This window comes from Zootoca vivipara, chromosome 2, assembly GCF_965207765.1.
Source record: "Zootoca vivipara chromosome 2, rZooViv2.hap1.1, whole genome shotgun sequence".
In the NCBI taxonomy this organism is placed as follows: Eukaryota; Metazoa; Chordata; class Lepidosauria; order Squamata; family Lacertidae; genus Zootoca; species Zootoca vivipara.
The window spans coordinates 86,008,065-86,032,630 of record NC_142584.1 but is presented as its reverse complement, the minus strand read 5'-3'; the positions used below and the strand labels follow the sequence as shown (position 1 = coordinate 86,032,630).

General features: G+C 39.4%; 1 protein-coding gene across 9 annotated transcripts in view; it reads right to left on the bottom strand.

Moving 5' to 3' along the window:
- Positions 1 to 8,964: 8,964 nt before the first annotated feature.
- The window catches only part of NR2C2 (nuclear receptor subfamily 2 group C member 2), a 37,299-nt gene continuing 21,697 nt past the window's right edge, over positions 8,965 to 24,566 (bottom strand). For 5 of the 9 annotated variants that reach the window (XM_035106526.3, XM_035106528.3, XM_060271386.2 and 2 more), the window contains 10 exons: positions 22,884 to 23,063; positions 21,717 to 21,864; positions 19,699 to 19,792; positions 19,231 to 19,364; positions 17,389 to 17,566; positions 16,500 to 16,621; positions 14,763 to 14,902; positions 11,933 to 12,082; positions 10,733 to 10,838; positions 8,965 to 9,409 (listed from right to left, as the gene is read on the bottom strand). In XM_035106526.3, coding sequence (XP_034962417.1) covers positions 9,235 to 9,409; positions 10,733 to 10,838; positions 11,933 to 12,082; positions 14,763 to 14,902; positions 16,500 to 16,621; positions 17,389 to 17,566; positions 19,231 to 19,364; positions 19,699 to 19,792; positions 21,717 to 21,864; positions 22,884 to 23,063 — 1,427 coding nt within the window. In that variant the 3' untranslated portion in view covers positions 8,965 to 9,234. Of the gene's footprint in view, positions 9,410 to 10,732; positions 10,839 to 11,835; positions 12,083 to 13,636; positions 13,734 to 14,762; positions 14,903 to 16,499; positions 16,622 to 17,388; positions 17,567 to 19,230; positions 19,365 to 19,698; positions 19,793 to 21,716; positions 21,865 to 22,883; positions 23,064 to 24,566 lie in introns of those variants that run through there. The other 4 variants (XM_035106529.3, XM_060271387.2, XR_015948466.1 and 1 more) reach the window with 3 other exon arrangements.

Genomic DNA, 24,566 nt, shown 5'->3' with positions numbered 1-24,566 from the left:
CCGCCCATCTGGCTGGGTTTCCCCAGCCACTCTGGGCGGCTTCCAACAAAATATTAAAATACAGAAATCCATCAAACATTAAAAGCTTCCCTAAATAGGGCTGCCTTGAGATGCCTTCTAAAGGTCTGATAATTGTTGTTCTCTTTGACCTCTGGTGGGAGGGTATTCCACAGGGTGGATGCCACTACCGAGAAGGCCCTCGGCGCTGGACCTCAGTGTCCAGGCGGAACAATGGGGGGGGAGACGCTCCTTCAGGTATACTGGACAGAGGCCGTTTAGGGCTTTAAAGGTCAGCACCAACACTTTGAATTGTGCTCGGAAACGTACTGGGAGCCAATGTAGGTCTTTCAGGACCGGTGTTATGTGGTCTCGGCGGCCGCTCCCAGTCACCAGTCTAGCTGCCGCATTCTGGGTTAGTTGTAGTTTCCGGGTCACCTTCAAAGGTAGCCCCACATAGAGCGCATTGCAGTAGTCCAAGCAAGAGGTTCTCAAAAAGCAAGGTTCTCAAAATGTGGAATAAAAAGTAAATGCATCTCCCACAGCTCAGCACTCAGAAATGTTCAGATGCTTCCTCCCTGGCCAATAGGAATTGTATTGAATGGAATACTATCACCATGTGGAGCTTCTTCCATGATTATTAAATTTGTATCCCGCCGCTCCACCAAATTATGGTCAAAGCAATTAACACCACAAAATAAACGTGTAAAAAGTCAACATATTTTCAATTCAGCCAATGGACCAAATTCTAAATAAAAATTTTATTTGTTACAGTAGGTAATCAGAGATGCTCCTTTTGCAAGGAGAAAGATTGGCATCAGCAACTAAGGTCCTCTCCCGCATTCCAACTGAATGCCCTTCAGAAATAGGCAGGAAAGAAAGAGCCAATGAGAACCAGCAGGGAGAAAGTGGTTGGTTTTTCAGATAACCCAGTCCAAAGTCAAGTGGGGCTTTGTAGGTCGCAACCAGTCAAGAAAATGGCGTTTTTCTCCATACAGTTAAAACTGCTCCAGTTCTCGGGCCAGTATCCAAAGAGCTACCGGTATTTTAGGCATGCCCAATGGGGACTTTTTATTTCCTCTGCTTTTAGGCAGAGGCCAACCCAAAGCACTGCAAACTGCTTTTAAAATCCTCCTTTTTTGAAGTCATTTGCCCTATGACAAGGATGGGACACATTCTTCTGTCGAAGAAACACTTGGATAAAACCCAATTAGGCAGGTAAAATTAGATGAACAATTCTTTGGATCCTAACATTACTCTCAAGGCATTCTCAAAGAATATTGTGAACCCATTCAACAACTTTTATAGTTATGCCATAATTACCTGCTCTGAAAAAAGAACTCAGAGGCCATATAAGGGTCTTTATTTATTTTAATAGTATAAACCTTCTGTAGGAAGAAATATTAAGCCACAACAATATAATGCCACGTTTAGACAGCATTTAATAAAATGCATAAGCATGCACTGCAATACTCTATATACACACACAACAATGCAAATTTCTCTTCATGACTGAAGACATTGATTAGATATAAAAATTCAGATAAAAAAGAACATGCTATTTTAAATGCTATTACATTTACAAAGCTGATTTCACAAAATAAACTGTGAGGAAGCAACAGCTTTTGTCAGGTTTTAAACCTTGTATTTAAAAAAGAAGATACAGAGACAATAGACGATGAAAAGCACAGGGTTACAAAAGATACCCCAGGGAATTATCACCTATCTTGTGGCAAATAGGTTAGCTTTAATAAGAGCTTAGCGCTTGAAGGGTTTTCCAAATACATACAACAATTATATAATGGATAAATATGAGCAGTTTTTTGTTACAAAACTATTGGGAACAATGGTATTATAATATTTAGAATTAGTGGTTAGTCACAGAAGTCTTTTCGGCATATGAGTTCCATAGATACTGTAAGTAAATATACTGTATTTTGGTCAATAGACTACTCAAAACTCCTCTAGCCTTATGGTAAGATTTCCATTTTTCCACACCCCTGCCCCTCCAAATGTGGTACAGAAGGCAAAAGTAACATACTTGTTTCCAGAAACAGCTTAAATCATCCATTGGCCAGAATCAGAAATCAGGTTAGTACCTCCGTTACAGGGGATTGTACCTTTTAAGGAACAATAAAAAAATGGGGAAATCATTTTATGATAGAAGTCTTCTATTCAATGTTAACTTTAATTAAAGCAAACGGAGTACCGATTGTCATAACACTAAATCAATGGAGCTTCCTGCCAAAAATGTTTCAAAAACATCCACAGCTGAAATATTTCTTTTCTTTAAAAAACAACAACCACACACCACTATGTACATTTATTAAGCAGCAGGTCAGGAAATCGAAGCTGGGCAGAAATGCTTCTCCAAGGATTGTGCACCCAACTTAAAGGAGCATTTATGAACTTTACAGTCAGAACTCAAATCCTGCAAGTGCAAGTTCACCAAAACTTTTAAAAGATCAGACCTAGAGCACTGACCAGTAGGAAAATGTGTGGAGATCAGGTCTTAGACTGTATAGGCATCAGGAGGATTGTTAAGATGGTGAAGAGAATAGCAAGCTTTATTTTCCAAGAATTAACTTTGGGCATAGTTCTTCCTAGTGCTAGTACAATTCAGTCCTACGGTACCTTGGAAGTTGAATGCCTTGGCTCCCGAACAAATTGGCTCCTGAACGATCGAAACCCAGAAGTGTGTGTTCTGGTTTTCGGAAGCCAAACATCCAGCACGGCTTCCGATTGGCTGCAGGATGCTCCTGCAGCCAATCGGAAGCCGTGCTTTGGTTTTTGAATGGTTCTGGGAGTCGAATGGACTCCCGGAACACATTCTGTTCAAAAACCAAGGTACCTGCATGTGCAGTGATCCTCACAAGAGACCCATTTTTCTCCTTTCCCTCTCAATGTGGAAGGATGTGGATAGGGTGCCAAGGCATTGTGGAAAAAGCAAAGTGTGTGCACCTCCCAAGACATCCATCAACCTCCTGCCGCCCTTCATGCTCTGCAAAAGAAAGTGAAGATTGGATGATGACATGGGAGGCACACACAGACCTGCCATAGCCTGTAAGATCTTGGCTTCCTGCTTGGGTGCATGCCTCTCATCCACACATGCCAAAAGAGGAAGGGGAAAAATCAGTCTTTCTTGGAATGTTGACGGAGATCTTTCAATGTACCAGGAAACATCTTGTCCTTTGTTTACTTCACAAATCTACAGCTCTTTCATTAAAAGAAAACGTCTCCCTTAAAATATGTTCATAATTATCTTGGACCACATTCTATACTACTCGTGCATGCTCAGCTAGCTGACATTCTTGACCAACTGTTGCCATCTGAAACCAAAGTTTCTTTCATGGGAAAAGAAGGAAAGAATGCCTAAGCAAGCCAGAGAAGCTATATAAACAGGTTTTAGGGAAGGTAGAACAGTAAGAAATATTGTCTGTAACACACAAACTACTTTCCTGCACAGGTTATCTGGAAACCTTCCATAGACTTTCACTACTAGCATAAGACAATTCCTAAAAACTTGATTTTTTAAAAATATTCTTTTTAGTTGTCTCTCTAAAAAGAAATATATTATATTTGCCAGGAAATATATGGTGCCATGTATTACATAGCTAGCAAATAGTGACATTTATGATGCTACTCCTGCAGTTTGCCTTATGCTCAATTACACAAGATGGTTGTCAATACAGAACTACACACATCTGTTCTGCAGCAACCTTGTTCCTTCTCATTAGCAACTTCAAGGGACATACAGACATTATAAACACAGTGATGAAGCTTTACATGCTTTAGAAAAGACTGTATTTTTTTAAAAAAAGCCAAACCTTTCAGAAGAGTTTTAAAAGCCCCCTTTGCATGTGTCAAAAACATAGAAATGTTTATGGTCCACAGATGCAATTCACCAAACACTATCACTACACAACCTCGTTTCATTTCAACAGGGCTTGTGTGTATTTAGAAATAAGATGTGGAACTATTAAATAGTTTCAGTATTTAAGAAAAAGTGCAAATACATCCTGGGTTTAGAAACAGGTGCCTACTCTACCGAGGAAAGTGAGATGCATATGATCATACCAGGACTGAGCTTTGAGCAAGAAATAAAATTTAGGAAGCTCAATATTTGCAATGCATTTATAAATCTTTTTTTGTTAACATATAGAAATCTGATATATATGATTACATGGCTGTACATAGTTCTATATACATACATACACATACACACTTTATATTACACTGTACATAATATACCAGACTAAGTTAGATACAAGCACATAAAACATCATACACACAAATAAATATGGCCGGGATCCAAAGCACTTCTTTAGGGGAACTCAAGAGCTTGGCTACACTTTATTTGACTCCCCCCCCCAATCAAAGGCATATTCTTCCTCCCTCCAATGTTACATCACAAGTTGGTTTTGAAGAAATAGGAACACCTACAGACACATACTTTTAAAATTATGACTCTCCTTTCACAGAAACTGTCTGCAGAACTCAGAAGCCCTGTAACTCATGGCAAGCGAAGCTCTGGGAGAGAACACTATGTAAGTTAGCTTGCCACATAGGCTCTGCCATAATCCACTGAGGCTGCAGACTAATAGACATGCATGTCTAAGTCCCTCAGAAATCAATTAAACTCAAAATTGCCATCTTATTTAATAATTGGCAGGGCACACAGTAAATTCGTTTTAAATGCTGAGGTTTCCAATCTTGTAGATAGATAAATACATGTACCTTATTGATCTCAAAAGGAACTTGCTTCCAAGGATGCTTGCTAAGTAACCCTAGACAATCTGAACATTAATCAACAATGAACAATTACATACACTTTTTTTTCTTAAGAATATGCAAGCTAGGTTAGATGGGAAACAGTGAATGACAAAACAGGTGCCTTTTAGCAAAAAATTAAATATTGAAATATTTCATAGCAGTCATTAAATGACACTATTTAGAAACAGTACTTCAGCTGGATCCAAAATAAAGCACAACTAAATTAATTTAAAGTTTGTGGATCAAGCTGTGCAAACCTGCAACACACAGATTTCAGTGTAGCAGACATCACTTTTAAAAGTATATGCTCCTCTGAGTTTTATAAGGAATCATTTTTGGTCTCAAAATTGTACTAAAAATTATTTTTAGGATATTTTATCATTTAAATTACAAATTTCTTCGTTAAAAGTGCACACTAAAGTATTGACACTATACATATTCTAAAATATATGATTATATCTGTTTATACCACAATACCATAGTAGGTTCATCATGTTGGGTCTTTTGTCATTTTTAATTAAGACCAGAGTTGATTAATTTTAAGCATGATTTTGACACTGCAAGACATTCAGTGCTCACAGTCCTATTGACTGCATGTACACAAATCATTTTAGGAATAAAGTCGGAGCTAAACAGTAAATCAAGGAAACACAACACTGTTTTGCTTCCTCTGCAGCAGTTCTTCTGTGAATTAAAGGAAGTGACACCCAATGTTGTCTGTCCACTTACGCAATAGAAATCTGCTTGCACAAGGATTCTGGATTCTCTTCTCTACCCTCCAGCCCCCTGTGCCCCCATAAAAACTGCTCCAGAGGGCCTCCCAACTCTCAAAAACAGGTTTTGGGGGTTCGGAATGGGGGGAGGAGAGGAAGAAATTGCCCACTGTGAAGGCCACTTGCATTACATTGTATCTCACCCTGTTTTTAAAACATTTTTAAAAGAAGGAAGTGTAATTGATTTGGATCTCCGGGGCTATGCCAGCTTAAGTAATCACTGAATTCCTTCCTGAAATGTAGGTTATAAATGAAGATTCTTATGAATGGGGGTAAATAGGTGACTGAACTGTGCCTGGTCCTGTAAGACATCCCTCCAACATTCCACCCGAGAGCTTAACTAGAAAGACAAAAAACAACCTTGTTGGAATATGATCTCAACTGAAGGGCAATCTGAGAAGTTGTTTTTGTGTGATTGACAACACATTGTCTTAAAAATAAAGCAACACAGATCAAACAGAAAATGGCCAGCCCTTGGAAGCATTTTGACAGGTTGTAACACAATAAATATTTCTTAGTACTCCAAACTTTAAAAAGAATCCACCAATTTATGTTATGGGAGCAGGCAGTCCCTTTATGCACGATACTTTTCCTATATAGAGGTAAGATCTGTGTGGAAATATATTTCCATGAGCCTTGCAAAGTGGGGAAATCATTGAAATGTCTATTTTGTCAAGAGTTATTTATGTGTGTTTGGATACAGTAGAACAAAGCACACCTTAACAGATGCAAGCATGTGGAAATGGGCAGCTGCATGATATGCATACAGCTGACTGCACACTTTTTCCTACAGAATTAGGCCCAGGTAGGGAAAATGCCATATGCAAAGTGGCTCAGAGTATAACATGCTGTACTGCAAGTGGAGGCTAGGAAAATGGCAAACAGTGCAATTCAAACCAAAGATTCTCCAGGATGAGTGCAATTCAAACCAAAGATTCTCCAGGATGAGAGAATTGGCTTTCCTGGCTGAGTGTCCGACTCTAAACCAGCATAAATCCCCCACTCTGGCTCAGCCGGGGATCAACTATCATAAATCTCCCCCAAAAGGACACGACAGAGCAAGGAGAGACCTATTCTAACCCCCTTTCAACTGGGTCATGTGACCTAGCAACCTGCCATAATGTGACAAGTGAAGAAGGTGATGTCAGTCGAATTCTTCCTGAAAGGAGTTTGGGATGGGGAAACCCAAGCTGTTTTAAATTACCGTACACTGATTTACCATAGCTATGGGTTGCTCAGAGCAGCTGTAATCCTGTTCACATTTACTTGGGAGTAAGTCTCACTGAACCCAGTGGAGCTTTCTTCTGAGTAGACACATATAGGATTTGGACGGTAAAACAGTTTTTCTAACCTTTAAGAAAAGACTAAGCCTCAAATTCTGAAGTAACCACAGTACTGGACAATGTGATATGCCAAAAATAGTATTCTCAAGTGTCATACAGAATGAATGAGTTTGAAATTATAGTGTACTAAAGGACACATTTGCTGTTTCTGAAACTGATAGCATCCTCACCACTTAGCGGCTGATGCAGCACAATAAAAAGGCATCTTATGCTACAGCATTTATAAGTAAACAGCACCAGGCTCAAAAATTTCAATGGTTCCCCTTTACAAAGCCAAGAAGTTAGTATGCTCTTTTCTAGTGTGAATAACTTCTACAGCAGGCGTCGGCAACGTTTTCTGCCTGTGGGCCGGAGGAATCCCATGGACTATCGTCCATGGGCCGGACATGGGCCGCACAGGCGCAGAAGCAATTTCCGGTGCTGCGCTGCCCATGTCCGGAACACCGGAAATGACTTCTGCGCATGTCCGCGGCTGCGTAGAAGCAATTTCCGGTGCTGGCTGCCCATTTCCAAAATGTACGCAGCACCAGAAATTGCTTCTGCGGCTGCGTAGACGTGATTTCCGGCACCGCTCAGCGAGTCCCTGCGCCACGTTGCGCCGGTTTACCGCAGCGCGTGGGGGACTTGCTGAGCGGGTGGATTGGTTCATGGGCGGCCCGTGGGCCGGAAAAATGGCCTCCATGGGCCGGAAATTGCTGATGCCTGTTCTACAGCATCTTACTCAGCTGACAGCAGAGCCATAAACTTTGTGTCACTTATGCTGTAAACATTTAGTAAATTTAACTTCAAATAGTATAGAAATCTCATTGAAAGGATCACATTATTAATAAACACATACAATTGAAATTTTGTAGCATAAATGATTGTCTCCTACAGCTCTTCTATGTTTTCACAGAAATCACTAGCATTAGAATGCATTTAAAACACAATTATTCATTTACCCTGAATGCTATTATTCACTTACCTTGCTCATACAAGCAAGAGGATGACAAAATCATAGCTTTAACAAGAAGTGCTTTGAAAGTGCTGATGATAGACTACATCCTGGTGATTTTAAAATATAAATTAAAATATATAAAATATGGGCTTGGATACAAAGAACCCTTAAATCAAGTGGGAAGCACTCCTGCTTGCTCAAGGGTAAGTGTGTTGACAATTTTCTCTGCCAGCTGCAACCTTCCATGTGGCACTGCATAGCACTCTGGAGGGTGACCTGACCCTTAGGCAGCAGCAGCCCATGTGGTGGCATAGGTAAGGACACTACTGCTCTCCTGGTTTCTGAACACAGTGCACCACTGACAATTACCTAGGGGAGAGTGGGAGGTTCAGGGAACCTATTTATTTATATTATTAAATCTATATACAGCCCTTCATCTGAAGATCTCAGGGCTGTTCACAAGATAAAAATGCAGGATAAAAACACAAAATAAATAGTTGAGAGGAAAACAATAACCCCACCTCCCAAATACATTTGCCTGGTGCCTAAAAATGTATAATGAAGGTGCCAGATGAATCTCCCTGGGGAGAGTAGTCCACAAACGGGAAGCCAGTGCAGTTGGGCGAGGATACAGTTGGGCTCAAGCCGTTTTGCCCCGGTGAGCAATTTGGGGCTGTGTGGCATGATAGAGCCAATCAGACCTGCGTGGTATGACAGAGCCAAACACATGCCCTCACGTGCCTACACAGCCCTGAGCTCATCACCCCTCTCCATCCTGTGGAGAATAGAGTGTGCCAGTGGCATACTGTGTCTGAAAATCAAGAGCAGTGGTGCCCCACCTGCACTGCTGCATGGGTTGTTACTGCTCTTAGGAGTGACTTAGCGTGCCTGCATGAAGGAGGAGGGATTAAGATAAGGTTACCAGACGTCCCCGTTTCCCAGGGACAGTCCCTGGATTTTCAAATCAGTCCCCTGGCAAAATCCATCTTATTTAGTAGGAAGTTGAAAAGTGTCCCCGGATGCATTGAAAAAAATCTGGTAACCTTAGATTAAGAGAGACTCATTTCATGAGCAGAACTCCACCTGCAGTTCTTTGGATCCAAGCCAGCGTTCTTACTTAAGTACTTTTTAAAATCTTTAAAATAAAAATCTTGTTCAGCAATTCCCTGTAACCATTCATTAAAAGGCATTAAAGTATTTCTTCTGGCAGAAGTGAATCCTAGAAAAAACGTTTTTTGCAGGTTTTAATATCTTGTTTTTCAATGTGGATAGGAGTAAGTTGTTCTTTCAGTGTGGAAAGGAATAAATTTAACAAGAAAAGGGAACATAATCAAAATATTTGTACACAATGCCAAGGTTAATCAGTGAATTATGATTACTCAGTTGATCTGTGAAGACGCACTGATCTCTTCTAGGAAGATGAGCCTGTTATTTGGCCATTATATTCTGCTGTCTCCATTTTCAGTATGTAAGGGATGATACTGTCTATTGGAACATTTCCAATGAGCCCAGTAAAAAAGAGTTCTTCAGTAATGCTAGAGCTCATCAGTCTAAGTGCTGGCAGGCGAACTAGAATCCGGGCTAGTCTGAAATAAGAAGACAGTAGAATATGAAAAGGTATACATCAGGTTACCAGTTTGGAATCCACTTATAGCAACTTGATTAGGTGAAATAAGAACAGAAGTAGAGCTTGCTGAGTCAGGCCAATGGCCCATCTAGTCCAGCATCCTGTCATCACAGAGGCCAACCAGATGTTTGTGGGAAGCCTGCAAGCTGGACATGAACACAACGGCACTCTGCCCATTTGCAATTCCCAGCAACTGGCATTCAGAGGCATACTACCTTCCAATAGTGGAAGTAAGCTATCAACATCATGTTCCTCCTCTTTCTCCTTCACTAATGGATGCTGCCAAGGACAAACTCCTTAAAACTCCAACTCATAATTAACAGAATACAGCAATCTGTTGCTGTATCGTATTTTAGACAGCAATCCTATACACGCTTACCTGGGAGTAATTTACATTATGAGGGTGTTATCCTGTGTATCACAATAAAGCCAACTTGGAGTAGAATTAACCTTCTGGGTAAAAATTTATTCCTGGAGTCCAACAGAACCCTGCAGTGCATTGTATTAGGTTTTTTTCCGGGGGGGGGGGGCACACAGGAATGTACACATATATTTATTTACAACCCAAAAAAATAGAATTTATAATATAGGCAAAGTGCTGTTTCCCTATCCTATCTTGAGAAGTTGCTTGAAACAGAATTAGCATAGTTTTACTGTTCCATTCATTTCTGTAGCGATAAATAGGATCCCCAGTAGCTTAGTAAATTAAATGCAATTTTTAAAAACATTGAAAAGGGAGATATGTAGATGAAGCACCATGGGGCAACTGATCCCATAACTATCGAAGAGCAGATGGATTATGAAATGATTCAAGTTTGCTAAAACGTTTTACAAATATTTTTAACTAGCTTGGGAGGGTTCAAATAATTGTTAATCCAATTTTGTGTTTTCATACCTATCTGACTGGTTTTTTTTTACAAATAGAGTGTAACCTCATAAATATATGAGGTTCTAAATGTAACTATTTACAAGGTCTTAAAATCATATTCTGCTTTTATATATGTAGCAATTTTGTAATCTAAGTTTTCAGAGTTTTAGCAGCTTGTATATATTATTATTACACACAAATCCTCTAGCTAACAACACTAAATGTTGTTACACTTTACTTGTGGATTTTTTTTTGTCACAGGACACCTAAGCCAATTCAGGTTCCAATGGGTAACAGACAGAGGGGGAAATAATGGCTCACATTACTCAGCACACATCTACATGGAAACTCAGCACACATCTACATGGAAACAACAGGAATTACTTCCAGGTAAGTGAGAGAGAGAGAAAATACCTGTAAGTATCTTCTGGATACGTTTTCTGAACATAGTCTTGTAACTCCATCTGAGCTTTCTCCTGGAATTTTTCTATTTGGCTGGAGCTTGTGAGACCAGGGTGATCTAAAGAAAACACAAACATGTCATTGTGCATTTACTTGTATCAAAAACATGACATTTATTTTTAGAAAGAATCTTCTGTTGAAAAACTTCTAGAGGCAATATATGCTATCTCATGACTTTCTGCTTTCTGCAGAAAATAAGCAGGTTGGCCTCTACACAAAATAAATGGATACAAATATGACATTAGAAATAGTAATATTTCAGTCTCTTGGGACACTCAAAAGTTTGTGTGCCATTAATACATTGATTTAAAGTTATTTCAAAATATTTATATACTTCCTGTCATGTAAACATTATCAGGTAATGTACAAAAGTAAAAACAATGAAAATATACAGTGTACTAAAAACACAAAAATATTTAATATTCTTCACTCCAAAGTCTATTCAAGAAATGATTACTATACATGAAACTGGGAGACAAATAAGTTGGGTGTAATAGCATTTTCCTTTATAATTTTTAAAATTAAAAGCTACCAGATATATTTCTGTTAATGATTCTTTATTCCACATCCAATACAAAACATTGTCAGCTTTGCAAACAGAGCCTTCTCCCAAACTTTAGATGTCCTGCACAATTCAGCTCTTTACTGAAAACCAACAGCAAAGGGCCAGTTTTGTCATTAAGTATTTCTTCTGGCACAAGGATAGGTAATGTGTCTGCAGACTGCATCCCACACTATTAATGCTTCCTCCTGGAAAGCTTGTTAGTACAAGTGGTGTGCAGGCTGTGGAAAAACTGTAGCAGACTGAGTGCAATCCACCGGCCTTACACTGTCTGTTTTAGGGTTATCCTCAAGTGTATTACTGAGTATTTCATGCTATTGGGTTTATTCCAGATGTGGACAGATGAAATAGCAGCAGAAAGGTGGATTGATAATATAGCTTTTAAGAAAGTGTATGGCTAATACTTTGATATTAAACATAAGTAAAGCCCAATAAAACCAAAAGGAAAAATAAACAAAAATATGTCAGTTAATTGAACTATATTATGAAGTACCTTCATTTGTAGCATTTTCTTCAGCATTGGATTTAACTGGTGTTACCCTCTTGTAAATTGAGCACCAAAACAGAATTTAAGAGAAGGGAATAATTACCAAATGCCTTACCAGGACTAAAGAGGACTATAGCTTTAAGGTAAGCATATTCATATCCATCAATATCAAGCTTAGCCATGCTATTACAGAACTCCTGAAGCTTCCAGATGTGTTCCATCACTTGTTTTATTCGGTCTCCGGAAAGTTTATCTACAAGTAGACATTACACATTCTCTTAACAAGAGTGCAAAACTGTCAACCAACTATCTAGACTTTTTCAGATGACAACCAGTTTTAAACCTATGCAGTCTTTCATGGAAATATGTATCAAACTGCTAGATTTCATTCTTTTTTCCACATGTCTGTTTACTCAGTGAGTTTTAATTTGTAAACCAGAAGCTTCCATATGTACTGAATCACAGAAGCTTTGGAATATGACCAAATGTTCACTGGAGACCTAAGTGACTGCCAAGTAACCTAAAATGCATTACCCAGACGGGCATGTTATCTAGTTATTTGAAAGACAAAGCTTAATGTAATGATGATTGACAGTTTTCCTCTATAACATATTTAGAAATACATGCTTTATCTAGCAGACTGGAATCAGTAGCTTACCCTCATCTTTTTAATGCTACATAGATTTAATTGACTGCTTGTATAACTCTCCTCCATATGCCAGAAACTTACCCCTTGCTATTTTGTTAACAGTGTAGACAATCTGAAAATTAACGAAGCAGTGTACAAGGTAAGGAGGTGGCTCTAGTTGGGAAACTATAGAACTGGTGCTAGGCTGAAGTGTGTAGAGGGAAAAGATGGCATGAGTGTGATAACATTTCAAGACTGTCCACTCCTTCATGCTATTTTCAATTCCTTCTTAAAATGATTGAGGAAAATCCAATCTTTGTTGTAATTTATCAGAATTTAAGAGCACTTGACATTTTTCTTTAGATGATAGGTATAATGTCAGGGAGTTTAAACTGTAAAGGTTTATGGAAGGATTCCATCTCAGTATGAGGTTTTTTTTTTGTTCTTTATACTGCAACATTTGCATTTATGCAAGTCAATGCAGAGAGCAGAGATGCCATTTGTAGAAAAAGATTCTTAACAGAAAGTTGCCATTCAAGAACTAGTTCCCCATTTTCCTCTGTTAAGAACTGCATGCTGCATGACTTATATATAAAATAAGCAAAGCTCACTATGACTTAAATCAGGCATCCTCAAACTGCTGCCCTCCAGATGTTTTGGCCTAAAACTCCCATGATCCCTAGCTAACAGGACCAGTGATCAGGGATGATGGGAATTGTAGTCCAAAACATCTGGAGGGCCGAAGTTTGGGGATGCCTGACTTAAATATTTTCCTTGGCCTGTGTTGGTAATAACTGTAGATATTTATGACTCTTCTGCCACCATAATATTGAAAACCCTTAATCTACATTTGTTAAACATTGCACAAATAGCAGGCTGCAAGTTGTCCTTTTCTCTTGATCAAAGAATAGCAATGGTATTGCTGTTTAATCTAACCTACACCCCAAGCCTTGGGGCAAGAAACATTGCTTTAATTATTCTATCTATCCCTGGCCTTCAAAAATTGGTTTAAATCAAAAGGCAGTGCACTACAACCATACAGTTGCAGCAAGCTCTCTTATCTACTGTGATCCTTTATTTTCCACGAGGCCAGTAATTTCACTGTGCCTGTTCTTTCCACAAATCTGGGATGCTGGAAAATCTTACAGCCCTACACTTAATCAAACGTAGGGCACCTACCTCTCCATGGCCTCTGAATATCCTGCCTCTTTCCTTGCCCAGAGGAACTACATCAGTTCTGTTGTTTTTGAGGGCTTTGCTTGGGGGCGGAACCTGCCTATTATAATTAAGTTTGAAAGGATTTAACAAATTAAATCAGTAAATGTTGGTAACTGCTAACTTTATTTTTCTAGACCCATAAGAAGCACAACAAGACAGTCAAAACCAAACCCATCATACTAAAAAGTTCTCCTGTAGATACATGAGCCTGCAACTTAGTAATATAGCATTACTGTTCTAGTAGATGGTTTTTGTACAACAACTGATATTTCTGATATCTGCTGGACAAAGGCAGCATTCTTGGGACAGACTCTGCTACATCCAGAAATGAAAGTAGGCAAGAACAGAAAGGTATGGAATTCCAGATGTACATTTTACTCATGTTTATTACCAAACTTTGACCCCTTTTTTGCAAACCATGTAAGGTATTCCAGAGTTCAGAATCTCTACATCCAGCAAGTACTTTCCAAGTGTTACCTGTTCTCTTTGGAAAGAATAAAGCCAAAATTCATGCATGGCACTGTTGTTTCTCATATAGTTTCTCTAGTGCAGTTAAGTGGCTATTCATTGGCTTTCATACAGTAATTGTTACTGTCAAGTGCCTATCAAATATGCTACAATAATTGTTCCATATTTGGAACTCCATGTAAAATTTCTGCTTATAATTTTAAAAATAAATACAAAAAAGCCAAAGGATTCTTGTGTTTTTCTGAAGAACTATTGGATTTGGTTTCATAAATCTACTATGAAAATCAGTAAATTCTTCAAGGAAACCTTTATGACAGAAAGCAAATATGTGCACATTACAGTGGTTGATGTATTCCCCTCTGCCTTGCTGAGTGGGCAAGGTTTCCTCGTCAACTACAATGTGGCAGCTGAATACACAACCCAACATGTGTGCTCCATGCCTTGTTGTTGGTGAAACATTTTTTCTAGAAACAACTTTGTAAAAATTTTATTCCCACCCAACAGACACTTTCAACACCCAGATTCTATACACATATACTTGGAAGGAAAGTTCTAATGACATGATTACAACTTGTTAACTGTGCTTAGAATCACAGCCTTTAAAAAAGGCCACACATACCTTCCTGTATGCTGTTCTGTAGATGGTTGACAATGGCTGCCAGAATAGTTGACAAGCTCATCACCTGTGCACATTGTGCAAGGCCTAAAGTAAATAGTTCATTCCAGCACGCACGCACGAGGCTTGTATTACAGTCCTGTCTAAAGTTACAAAAGCAAATAAATATAGTGAGATTTATCAGTATCATTTTTCTGCATAGATTATAATTCTTTTTCATAACTACTGAGCATTAGGGCTGCATTAGGATTTTATTGTAGGTAAGTTTATTTTATGCAATAGTATTATATGCAATGTTTGACTGGCTTGCGTTGTTGTGCTGAAAAGAATGGTGGAATTTGTGTTAGCTTGTAGGAGGGCAAATGTTCCCATTCAAAAAACATTTACAGCTGGAAGAAAATTGTCCTGAAAAATGGACAGCATGGCAGCTGCTTACAAAGTCCCTTGCGTGCTCCCCTCATTCCAAATATTTTTTGAGATCCCCCCCCCCCCCCCATCTTGGTAGTCTCCATGCCGAACAGCAACACAGAAATTGTAATGTTACATACAAACTTACAGTTAAGAAAGAACCATAGAATCAAGAGAGGGAGAAAAGAAGTCACAGGCAAAATATCTGACAAACAGAATATCAGCAGTTATGCAACACACTACTTCATAGCCTGTGCCAGAAAGCAATGTTCCCAAGTTCTACAGAAATCTTCAAAATACAATAAAAAGTCAGTAGAATCTTGATTACAGAAAGAAAACTATACAACCCTTATTTAAAGATAATGTGCTGGTTACTTTGAACTGATTAAGCTCCCTCCCACAATAGACATAAAATATTCTAGCAAAATACACAATAGGATCTGTGTAAGATTTTCTGACGGTTTAACTGAAATTGATAGCCGCCTTAGGATTTCACACTAAACCATGGTTTACACAAGAGGCCGCTAATGTGGTGCCCAGGAGGTCTTCCTTGGTGCCTGAGAAGCCTATGAGCCCCTACCTCCCATTTACTGTCCCCTTGGCCATGAGATGGTGAGGGTTGTTACCTCTTCTTCCTTGAAGAGGGCTGAATGAGGAACTTGTATATTTCCACTTCCTCTTTCATCTCTATGAGCTTTCCAAGGTTCAGGTCACTTCTAAAGTGTGCATATAGGTACTTTCTTTCTCGTCTGTATGTGATTAGGAGGGCTGGCACCCCCAACACTTGCTCAGAAATCCAAATGTACCCACGGGTATAAAAAATATTGGCAACCTTGGATTAGCACAGTGTTCATGAACTTAGCCTCATAGGGATGGCACTTTCCCCTCCTCTCTTTTTTTCCAGTGTAGCTGGAAGGAGGACACTGGAAACCTTTATTTAGCTTTTCTTTCAGCTCAGCATACTGTTGCATCTGAATTTGGGGTTGTGGTTTAACAAATAATTAGTTTCAGCAAGCCAGCTTCATAACCCAGAAGCACATGCACTAATAACAAAATAAGGGTGAACGGAATATGGGGTGTTGGAAAGGCTTTGGTACGAAGGGGAAATAGAGATTGGGATATATAAGGAGATAGAAAAATTGCGTTATCTGTTGGGGTTATAGTGGGGAAATGTGGTGAGACTAGTGAGAACTAAGTGGGGATATGAAAGAGTCAGGTGGAAGAGTGAGGTGTCATTTGATGTGTGATAATTTCATTCTTCACAGCTAGTTTAGATTGAAAAGATCCCTCCAATTCCTTATGTAAAAAATTAAAAAGAAATCATCTGCTCACCCTAGTGCTTGAAAAGCAGGAATGGATCTAGCCCAGTGCATGGAAAGAAAAAGTAAGCGGGATGCTGACTCACAAATGTAATGCACATTCAGATACTCTGGCATTGGGCTTGGCATGGTTAACTGCAAGAGAACAGAAATGTACATGTATAAAAGCCCATTTTCATAAATTCTTTTAAAAATCATTAATAGATGCATTCTGGATACAGAACATGTTCAGAGCCTTTTGTTATGGAACCATAAATATACCATATGCCTTTATATTTTATAGTGTTAATTCTTTAAACATTCAAACTCTGTAACAGTTTAATCCAGCTTTCTTAATATAAAGTCTGCCCCATTAAAATGAAAGCTCAAATGAAGCCACACTTTGTATTCAGAAAGGATCAGTTTGAATTTAAAACAGGATCTGCAATACAGTTAGGGATAACACTTCAAGACTGTGAATATAGAATAACTCAGGTACAATGCATAAAACTATTAGCAATTTGAAAAGTTTGAAATTTACAAATATATTAATTTTACAGATGTGTGGCATTTGGCACATAGTCACAAAACTCTTCCCTTTTATAGTCAAGTAATGTGTCCTGCTCTCAAATTTTACGAAGCTGGAGAACCTTTTCAGTCAAAAGACTTCAGTAGATGCCAGAAAGCATGTATTTAATTTACCACTGGGGTTTAAGGGGTAACCATTGCTCCCTCCTTTATAAATTGTAACATGGGCATCAGCTGAAGAGATTCCAATGAAATAGTTAACTCTCAAGGAAAACAGACAGCATGGGAAGAGAAGATGATGTTCACTGACTTATTTTTGCTTGTTAAAAGTCGCAGTAGTTTTTTTTAGTGCTTCTTGGCATATTCACCCAAATAAATTAAGGGAACACACACACCTTAAATGTCACATGAGTATCTGTAAGGAGGGGTCCTTCAACTTCAATGATTGGCGTAGACTGATCCCTACTGATTACATGAATGTTCCCACCACCTGTGGGATCCATCCCATCTGCCAGATTCTGAGCTGTTGCTCCATCTGTGGTGTTAAGTGCTTTAGCCAAAGTATCAAATGCTCTGCAAATAAGAATAAGTCTATTAAAACACAATGTCACTTATACTTCTGTAGACAGATACATATCATATGTATCAAAAGTGAATTAATTATCTGTCCTGCTTAACGTGTCATACATGGTGAGCCAAACTAGTTACCAGGGCTGTGCAAATGTGTGGGTTCCCAAAGAGAAACTTGCAGCTGCATTGCTCCATCCTGGTCTTTTTTTTTTAACTCTTTTGCGGTGCTGAGCTGAACCAAAGGTTGGCTTAGTTTGTTGTCTGAACGTACACTCATGGTTAAGCTGTTTCCTCACTACTGAAGAACTATAGTCAAGATTTATTCAGGTAACACAGTAAGCCAAAGGTTGGCTTAGCTCAGTGCAGCAATAAAAAAGCCCAGGAAGGAGCAAAGGAGCTGCAAGCTCCTCTTCAGGAGCCCACATAAGAAGAGCCAGCTGGATCAGGCCAAATGACCCATCTAGTGGCCAAGTGCCTCTGGGAAAGAAGGATTCAAGCACAAGAGCATCATCCCTCCCTGTTTCTTCCAGCAACTGGTTTTCAGAAGCACTGCTGCCTCCAACTGTGGAGGCCAAATATAGCTTTCACGGATAGTGGCCATTGAAAATCCCTCTCCTCCTTTGTCTAATCCATTTTTTACAGCCACATAGGTTGGTGGTCATCACTGCCTCCAGGGGAGCAAGTTCCAGAGTTGAACTATGTGCTGCATGAAGAAGTACTGTATATTCCTGCGTATAAGACTACTTTTTAACCCAGGAAAATATTCTCAAAAGTCGGGGGTCGTCTTATATGCTGGGTCGTATTTCTTATACAGCAAGTATATCCCAAACTCTCTATTTTAACTGGAAAAGTTGGGGGTCGTCTTATACGCCCAAATATACGGTACTTCTTTTAACTGTTCTGAATCTTCCAACGTTCAGCTTCATAGGATCCCCACAAGGTTCAAGTGTGCCCTTTTCTGAACCTTTTCCAATTTCACAATACGCGTTTTTGAGGTGAGTCAACTAGAACAGTACACAGTATTTCAACTGAGGTCACACCACAGATTTGTATAATGGCATTACGGTGTCAGTTTTATTTTTGGCGTGGTCCTGGTAACCCATAGTTTGGCTTACTGTGACATGCTAACCAGGCTGAGTACGTATCCTTTCGTTACCAAACTGGCAAAAGGGAGGTATAAGAACTCCAAGGGCTGAATTCCCCACCCCCACTTTCCAAGCAATCCAATGAAGACTGAACATTGTCACTGAATGAAATGAAACGAAGTGGCTGGAACTCTGAATAGAAGCATTCCACACAGAGTTTTTGTTCTAGGTCACACTTGTATCATTACAAACGTAAAGAGAGCCTCTGTAGTAGAATCCCATGACTAGAAAACAGCAAATTAGAAATAGTTTAATAGAAAATCCCTTCACTGTCATAGTATCTTCACAGTAGCATTCTGTTATCTTGCTATTCATAACCCATTCCCTGAAATGCTAAACAGAGTAATTAAAGTTATGCAGGTTGATGACAGAATCTAAATATAGAACTCAACAGTAATGCTTTAATATAAGGCAATGCCTTATTATCCATAGCCTGGCATGCTGCTGCTTTAGTTTATTCAGTTAACTAACTACATATAATGGACTGGGAGATGAGTCAAGTTTTTAATATGAAGTACCTACCGAGTGATCTCACTTGCAGATTGGTCTTCTTGTGGAATTTCAGAAGTGTCTCCATTATTAAGTGACTCGTTGAGACTAGCAAGTGAAGTTACAACATTTGCTAGTGTCCCCAAGGCACCTTGGCTTGTCTCAGCCTACACAAGAAAAAAGAGAGATATATATTAGTAAAGAATACGTGTTAAGTAAACTTATTTATTAAAAGCATTATACCACTTTCCTAACATGGCAATGGAGAGGAAATGAATTTAAAACTACATTGAAAAATAAAAAATAAACAAAATATAAATTGGCCAGTTGATTGAGCCAAGTCTTTTTTCTTCATTGCTCTACCCCACACAATCATCCTTCAATAGTTGTACTGAGTTGTGCTCCTTGTGAGGAATGATATATTCATATATATATCTGCATAGAAAGCACGTTACTGAAGCAACAAAATATGGACTGTACAGTGAAATCTACGGAAGATACCTTGGAATCTGTAGCCAGAAGCACTGTACCATCTTCTCTTATTAGCGGCTGCTGAATATTCACAAGCATCCCTGAATCAAGAAGGCCAGCTGATCTGTTCAAGAAAGGGAAGCATGAGTAATAATCTATAATTAAGGAACCACACCATTTCCCTTTCAGACAATCAAAAGTATCAAAAATAGTGCCATGCCTTTCAGTTTTGATAGATTTCTCTATCAAAATATCTTCAAGTTTGAAAGCAGGGTGGTTAATCGATGGCACTCCAAATATTGTAAGAAGCCAATTCCTGTCAGCCCCAGCCAGGGATAACTGGAGTTGTCATGCAACAACATCTTGAGGGCCACAAGTTAGCCACCTCTGATTTAAAATGTGAATATTGGCTATTCTCATATAGACAGGTAAACACTTTAGGACTTGGACCCAGATATCCTGTAAGCAGAACTCCACTGAGAGAACTTCTGCTGGGAAGGAGCAGAAGAACGATTTTTACCAATTCATCCTCTACCCTGTATCCCCCCCCCAATGTGGACTAGAATTTTAGGGGATCTTTCTGGAACAAGGTGAGTGGCTACTTGGGAGGGAGACTGTGGAAGGAAGAGGAAATTCAGTAAAAATCACTTCCCCACTTGCTCCAGCAAGAGCTTTTGCTGGATCACAAGGCCAGAGATGAGCACATGGCAAGTCTTGGAATGTCTCAGGGAGGTTACAATATCAGAGCCTCATTTCAGCCTTAACAGTACGAATCCTTTGAGGCAAGGTTCTGTCATACATTAAGCTGTATTGTGTCCTTTATAATAAGAATAAGAATAAGAAGCTATATTTTCTTATTACATCATGACTTAAGATAAGATAAGATATCTTTATTGTCATTGTCCCCTTGCGGGAACAACGAAATTACTCAGTTGCTACATCCACTCAGATAAAGCATTCTGCATAATCCAAAATTTAAAAACCTACTGTAATTAAAAACAGTAAATATAATACAAATAACAAGTAAAATAAGATGACTTCAAAGTCCAGGCTTTCCATTTAAGGCCAAAATCGCTCTAGAGAAGAAACTGTTCCTGAGACGGCTCGTTCTTGCCTGCATAGTTCTATATCTCCGTCCCGATGGCAGGAGCTGAAACAAATGGTGACCAGGGTGCGTTGGATCTCTTGATATGTCTAGTGCTTTTCTATGGCACCTGGTGGTATAGATTTGTTCTAAGGTGGAGTGTGGGCAGCCAATAATTATCTCTGCTGTTTTAATAATTCTACACAGCCCTGCTCTGTCCTGAGAAGTACAGCTTCCGTACCACACACATAAACCGTACGTGAGCAAGCTCTGTATGGCACAGTGATAGAAGGCAAGCAGCAGCTTTTGTGGAAGGTGGTTTTTCCTTAAAATTCTCAAAAAATACAGTCTCTGCTGCGCCTTCTTCACAAGCCCCCTTGTATTAACACTCCAGGACAGATCCTCCTGTAACTCAATGCCTAGAAATCGAAACGTTGTTAGCCTCTCCACACAAATTCCGTCAATCAAAAGTGGCTGGACCTCGTTCTTCTGTCTCCTAAAGTCCACCACAAGCTCCTTTGTTTTCTTTGTATTTATGAGCAAGTTATTGACTCTGCACCACTCTGTCAGCCGCTCCACCTCATCTCTATAGTCCATTTCACCCTCCTTATCAGAGATGAGCCCGATCACGGTTGTGTCATCTGCAAATTTGACAACCCTATTTCCAAGGTGGGCAGCGACACAATCATAGGTATAAAGAGTATAAAGGAGCGGACTAAGCAAACATCCTTGCGGTGTTCCTGTGTTAGTCCTAAGCATGTAAGACAGGTAGTATCCAAGTAAGTATGGAAAGTTCCATACTGATACATTATAACAGCATTTGAACTCACAAGAAAGAATAATCTCAAAACTAGGGACTAATTAGAAACCAATTGAGTCACGTTTTAAACGCTATCTTCTAGTTCTGTGACTTTGAAAGAGCTCAGAATTACATATACCTCAGCAAGATTCATTTGTCACATACCTAGCCCCATCTTTATCTGCTACAAAAGTTGGGGTTGCTATTAGAGGACTTCTCAAGTCCTTTCTGATATAGATTTTTTCTGTTGAAGCAGCACAGTTCGTTGGCTTCTCACGCTGCACATCAAACGGCTTCCTTTCACTCTGTACAGCTAAATCACATAAAGATATAGAGCTTTAACAGTAAATAATTCATTCAAAGACACATGTAAATTCTTAAAGCAGGACTTTAGCTTGCGTACAGTCTTAGCTCAATTTGGTTCAGTGAAAGTGAATGCTTTGCACCAGTTCCAGTTCTACCCAATAGTTCAATCTCAGAAATGTGGAAATGTGGTCTAAACCACCAAGCCTCTTGAGCTTGCTGATAGGAAGGTTGGCGGTTCGAATCTGTGCAAAAGGGTGAATTCCTGTTGCTCTGCCCCAGCTAGCAGTTCTGCCAACCTAGCAGTTCAAAAGCACGCCAGTGCAAGCAGATAAATAGGTACCACTGTGGTGGGAAGGTAAACGGCATTTCTGTGCGCTCTGGCACTATGAATCAAACCTAAACCAGGACTGGATACCTGCAGACATGGCAGCATTATTAAGCATAATAGCTACCTACAAAGCAGCTTCTATTCAGTTAAAAGTTACCTCATTGCTTCTATCATCGTTTAACTTTCATGCCCATCCTAGATGTTACTCATCACTGTCAAGTCATGCTGTCTTTCTTAGTAGTGTCCCAATGTTCTGCCTAGTTGTACTGTCAGGGTATTGGATCTCATGCCCTGTGGCTGTTTTCTTATTATCATACTGCCATTTTTCAAGGTATCTGACCTTTAGATAAACCTTTCACTATGAATAGCACCTTAGCTATTTTTGTAATGCTGTGATTGGAATATTATCAAACCTCAACTACTGCTGCTACATGGTTGAAGTAAAAAACAACAACAAACCCATTATGTCATTTAATGCTTATTTCTAACATTCACAATGCAAATGATCCAAAAACTAGGAGTTAGAATGTAAAACATTAAAGAAATTTTGATTTTGGATAATGAAAAATTATAAAAAGGAACAATAGAAATTGATTTTAACCACAAGCCTCTAAACTATACTTGACAGAACAGGCTGTTTGTCTATGCATATCTATCACTTGATAGACAAAGAACCACTCTGTGTATTTTAAACTCACATTCCATTTTCATTCCCATCTCAAGGCATTTTTTTAGCCGACAAAACTGGCAGCGATTCCGATGGTGTTTATTGATGATACAGTCCTGGTTGCTACGGCAACTATAGGTCAGATTTTTCCTCACACTCCTTTTAAAGAAGCCTTTGCATCCTTCACAACTGATAGCACCATAGTGACGACCTAAAAAAAACCAGAAATAAAGAATATACAACTAATGTGACAGGAAGATGGATTTTAGAACTATCTTTATAATATGCAGGGTACTTTGTTCAGATGTTGCTGAGGTTTGCTTTTCAGTTTTTTCACATTTTTAATATGCATTGTATTCCAATCAGAAGAAAACCCTCAAGTATTTGCCTGCATTTTCAGATTTCACACACAAACAAAAAGTCTCATGCTATTCTGTTAGTTAGACTGGGTTGTATTTTGTGCTTAAGCCCATCAGTGATGTACTAGTACGATTCTAAAAAGGTTACTCATAGCCTTTATTTAATTTAGAATATTTCTTATCCAGCTTTTCAGCCTGAAGGCAGACCAACTAACAGCATTCAAAACACAATAAAACAAGGTTTAAAAGTATAAAACACAGAACAGTTAAATATATGCCAGTGTAGGGCCAGCTTATCATGGGCAAATGAAACACATCAGACTCAGTACCAAGTGGATCAGAGCACCACAACTATAAGCCCAATCTCCTTGCCAGAGTGGAAGACTTGAAAAGGGGCCTCTGAGGATGATCGTAACATTGAGGCAGATTCACGTGGGAGAAACAGCTCCTTAAAGTAGCCTGGGGCCCCACATTTGAGGCATTTATAGTTAATAAGCTGTGGGTTTCTTGTAAGCAAAAAGTCTTGACCATATAACAGATCAGGGCTTTAAGATTGGCATGATGCATTTGTCTGCCTTCCAGTCAACAATTTAGCCATTGAATTTTGTGCAGGAGTGGCTGACATGGCAGGTGGGGGCCATAGCGCCCCTTGATAGCAGCAAACCTAAAGGGTGGGACAGAGTGGTGGTCAGGTTGGGGCTGCACAGGTGCACTGATATACCCAAGCAGTCTTGACCTTGCCACTGACCTGTCTAGGTAAAGAGCAGTGATGCTGCTGTTGGCCAAGTGCCTGCACAGCACCACCTCACCATGTTGGCCGTTCCTGATTTTGTGTCAAAATTAGGAGTCATTATGTTAACCATTAGTATACCTGAAGGAGTATTAATGGTTAACCATTAACACAAATTAACCATTAGTATACCTGAAGGAGCGTCTCCACCCCCATCGTTCTGCTTGCACACTGAGGTCCAGCCTTCTGGTGGTTCCCTCACTGTGAGAAGGCAAGTTGCAGGGAACCAGGCAGAGGGCCTTCTCGGTGGTGGCGCCTGCCCTGTGGAACGCCTTCCCATCAGATGTCAAAGAAAAAAACAGCCACCAGATTTTTAGAAGACATCTGAAGGCAGCCCTGTTTAGGGAGGCTTTTAATGTTTAATAGATTATTTTATTTCATTTTTCTGTTGTAAGCCGCCCAGAGTGGCTGGGGAAACCCAGCCAGATGGGCGGGGTATAAATAATAAATTATTATTATTATTATTATTAAGAGAAAAGTTCTCTTGGGGGATAATGCTGTTTGGCATAAGTTTTTGGTGCTATTTCCTCAAACAATGTCCCTCCTATGATTGTTAGGCAGCAAT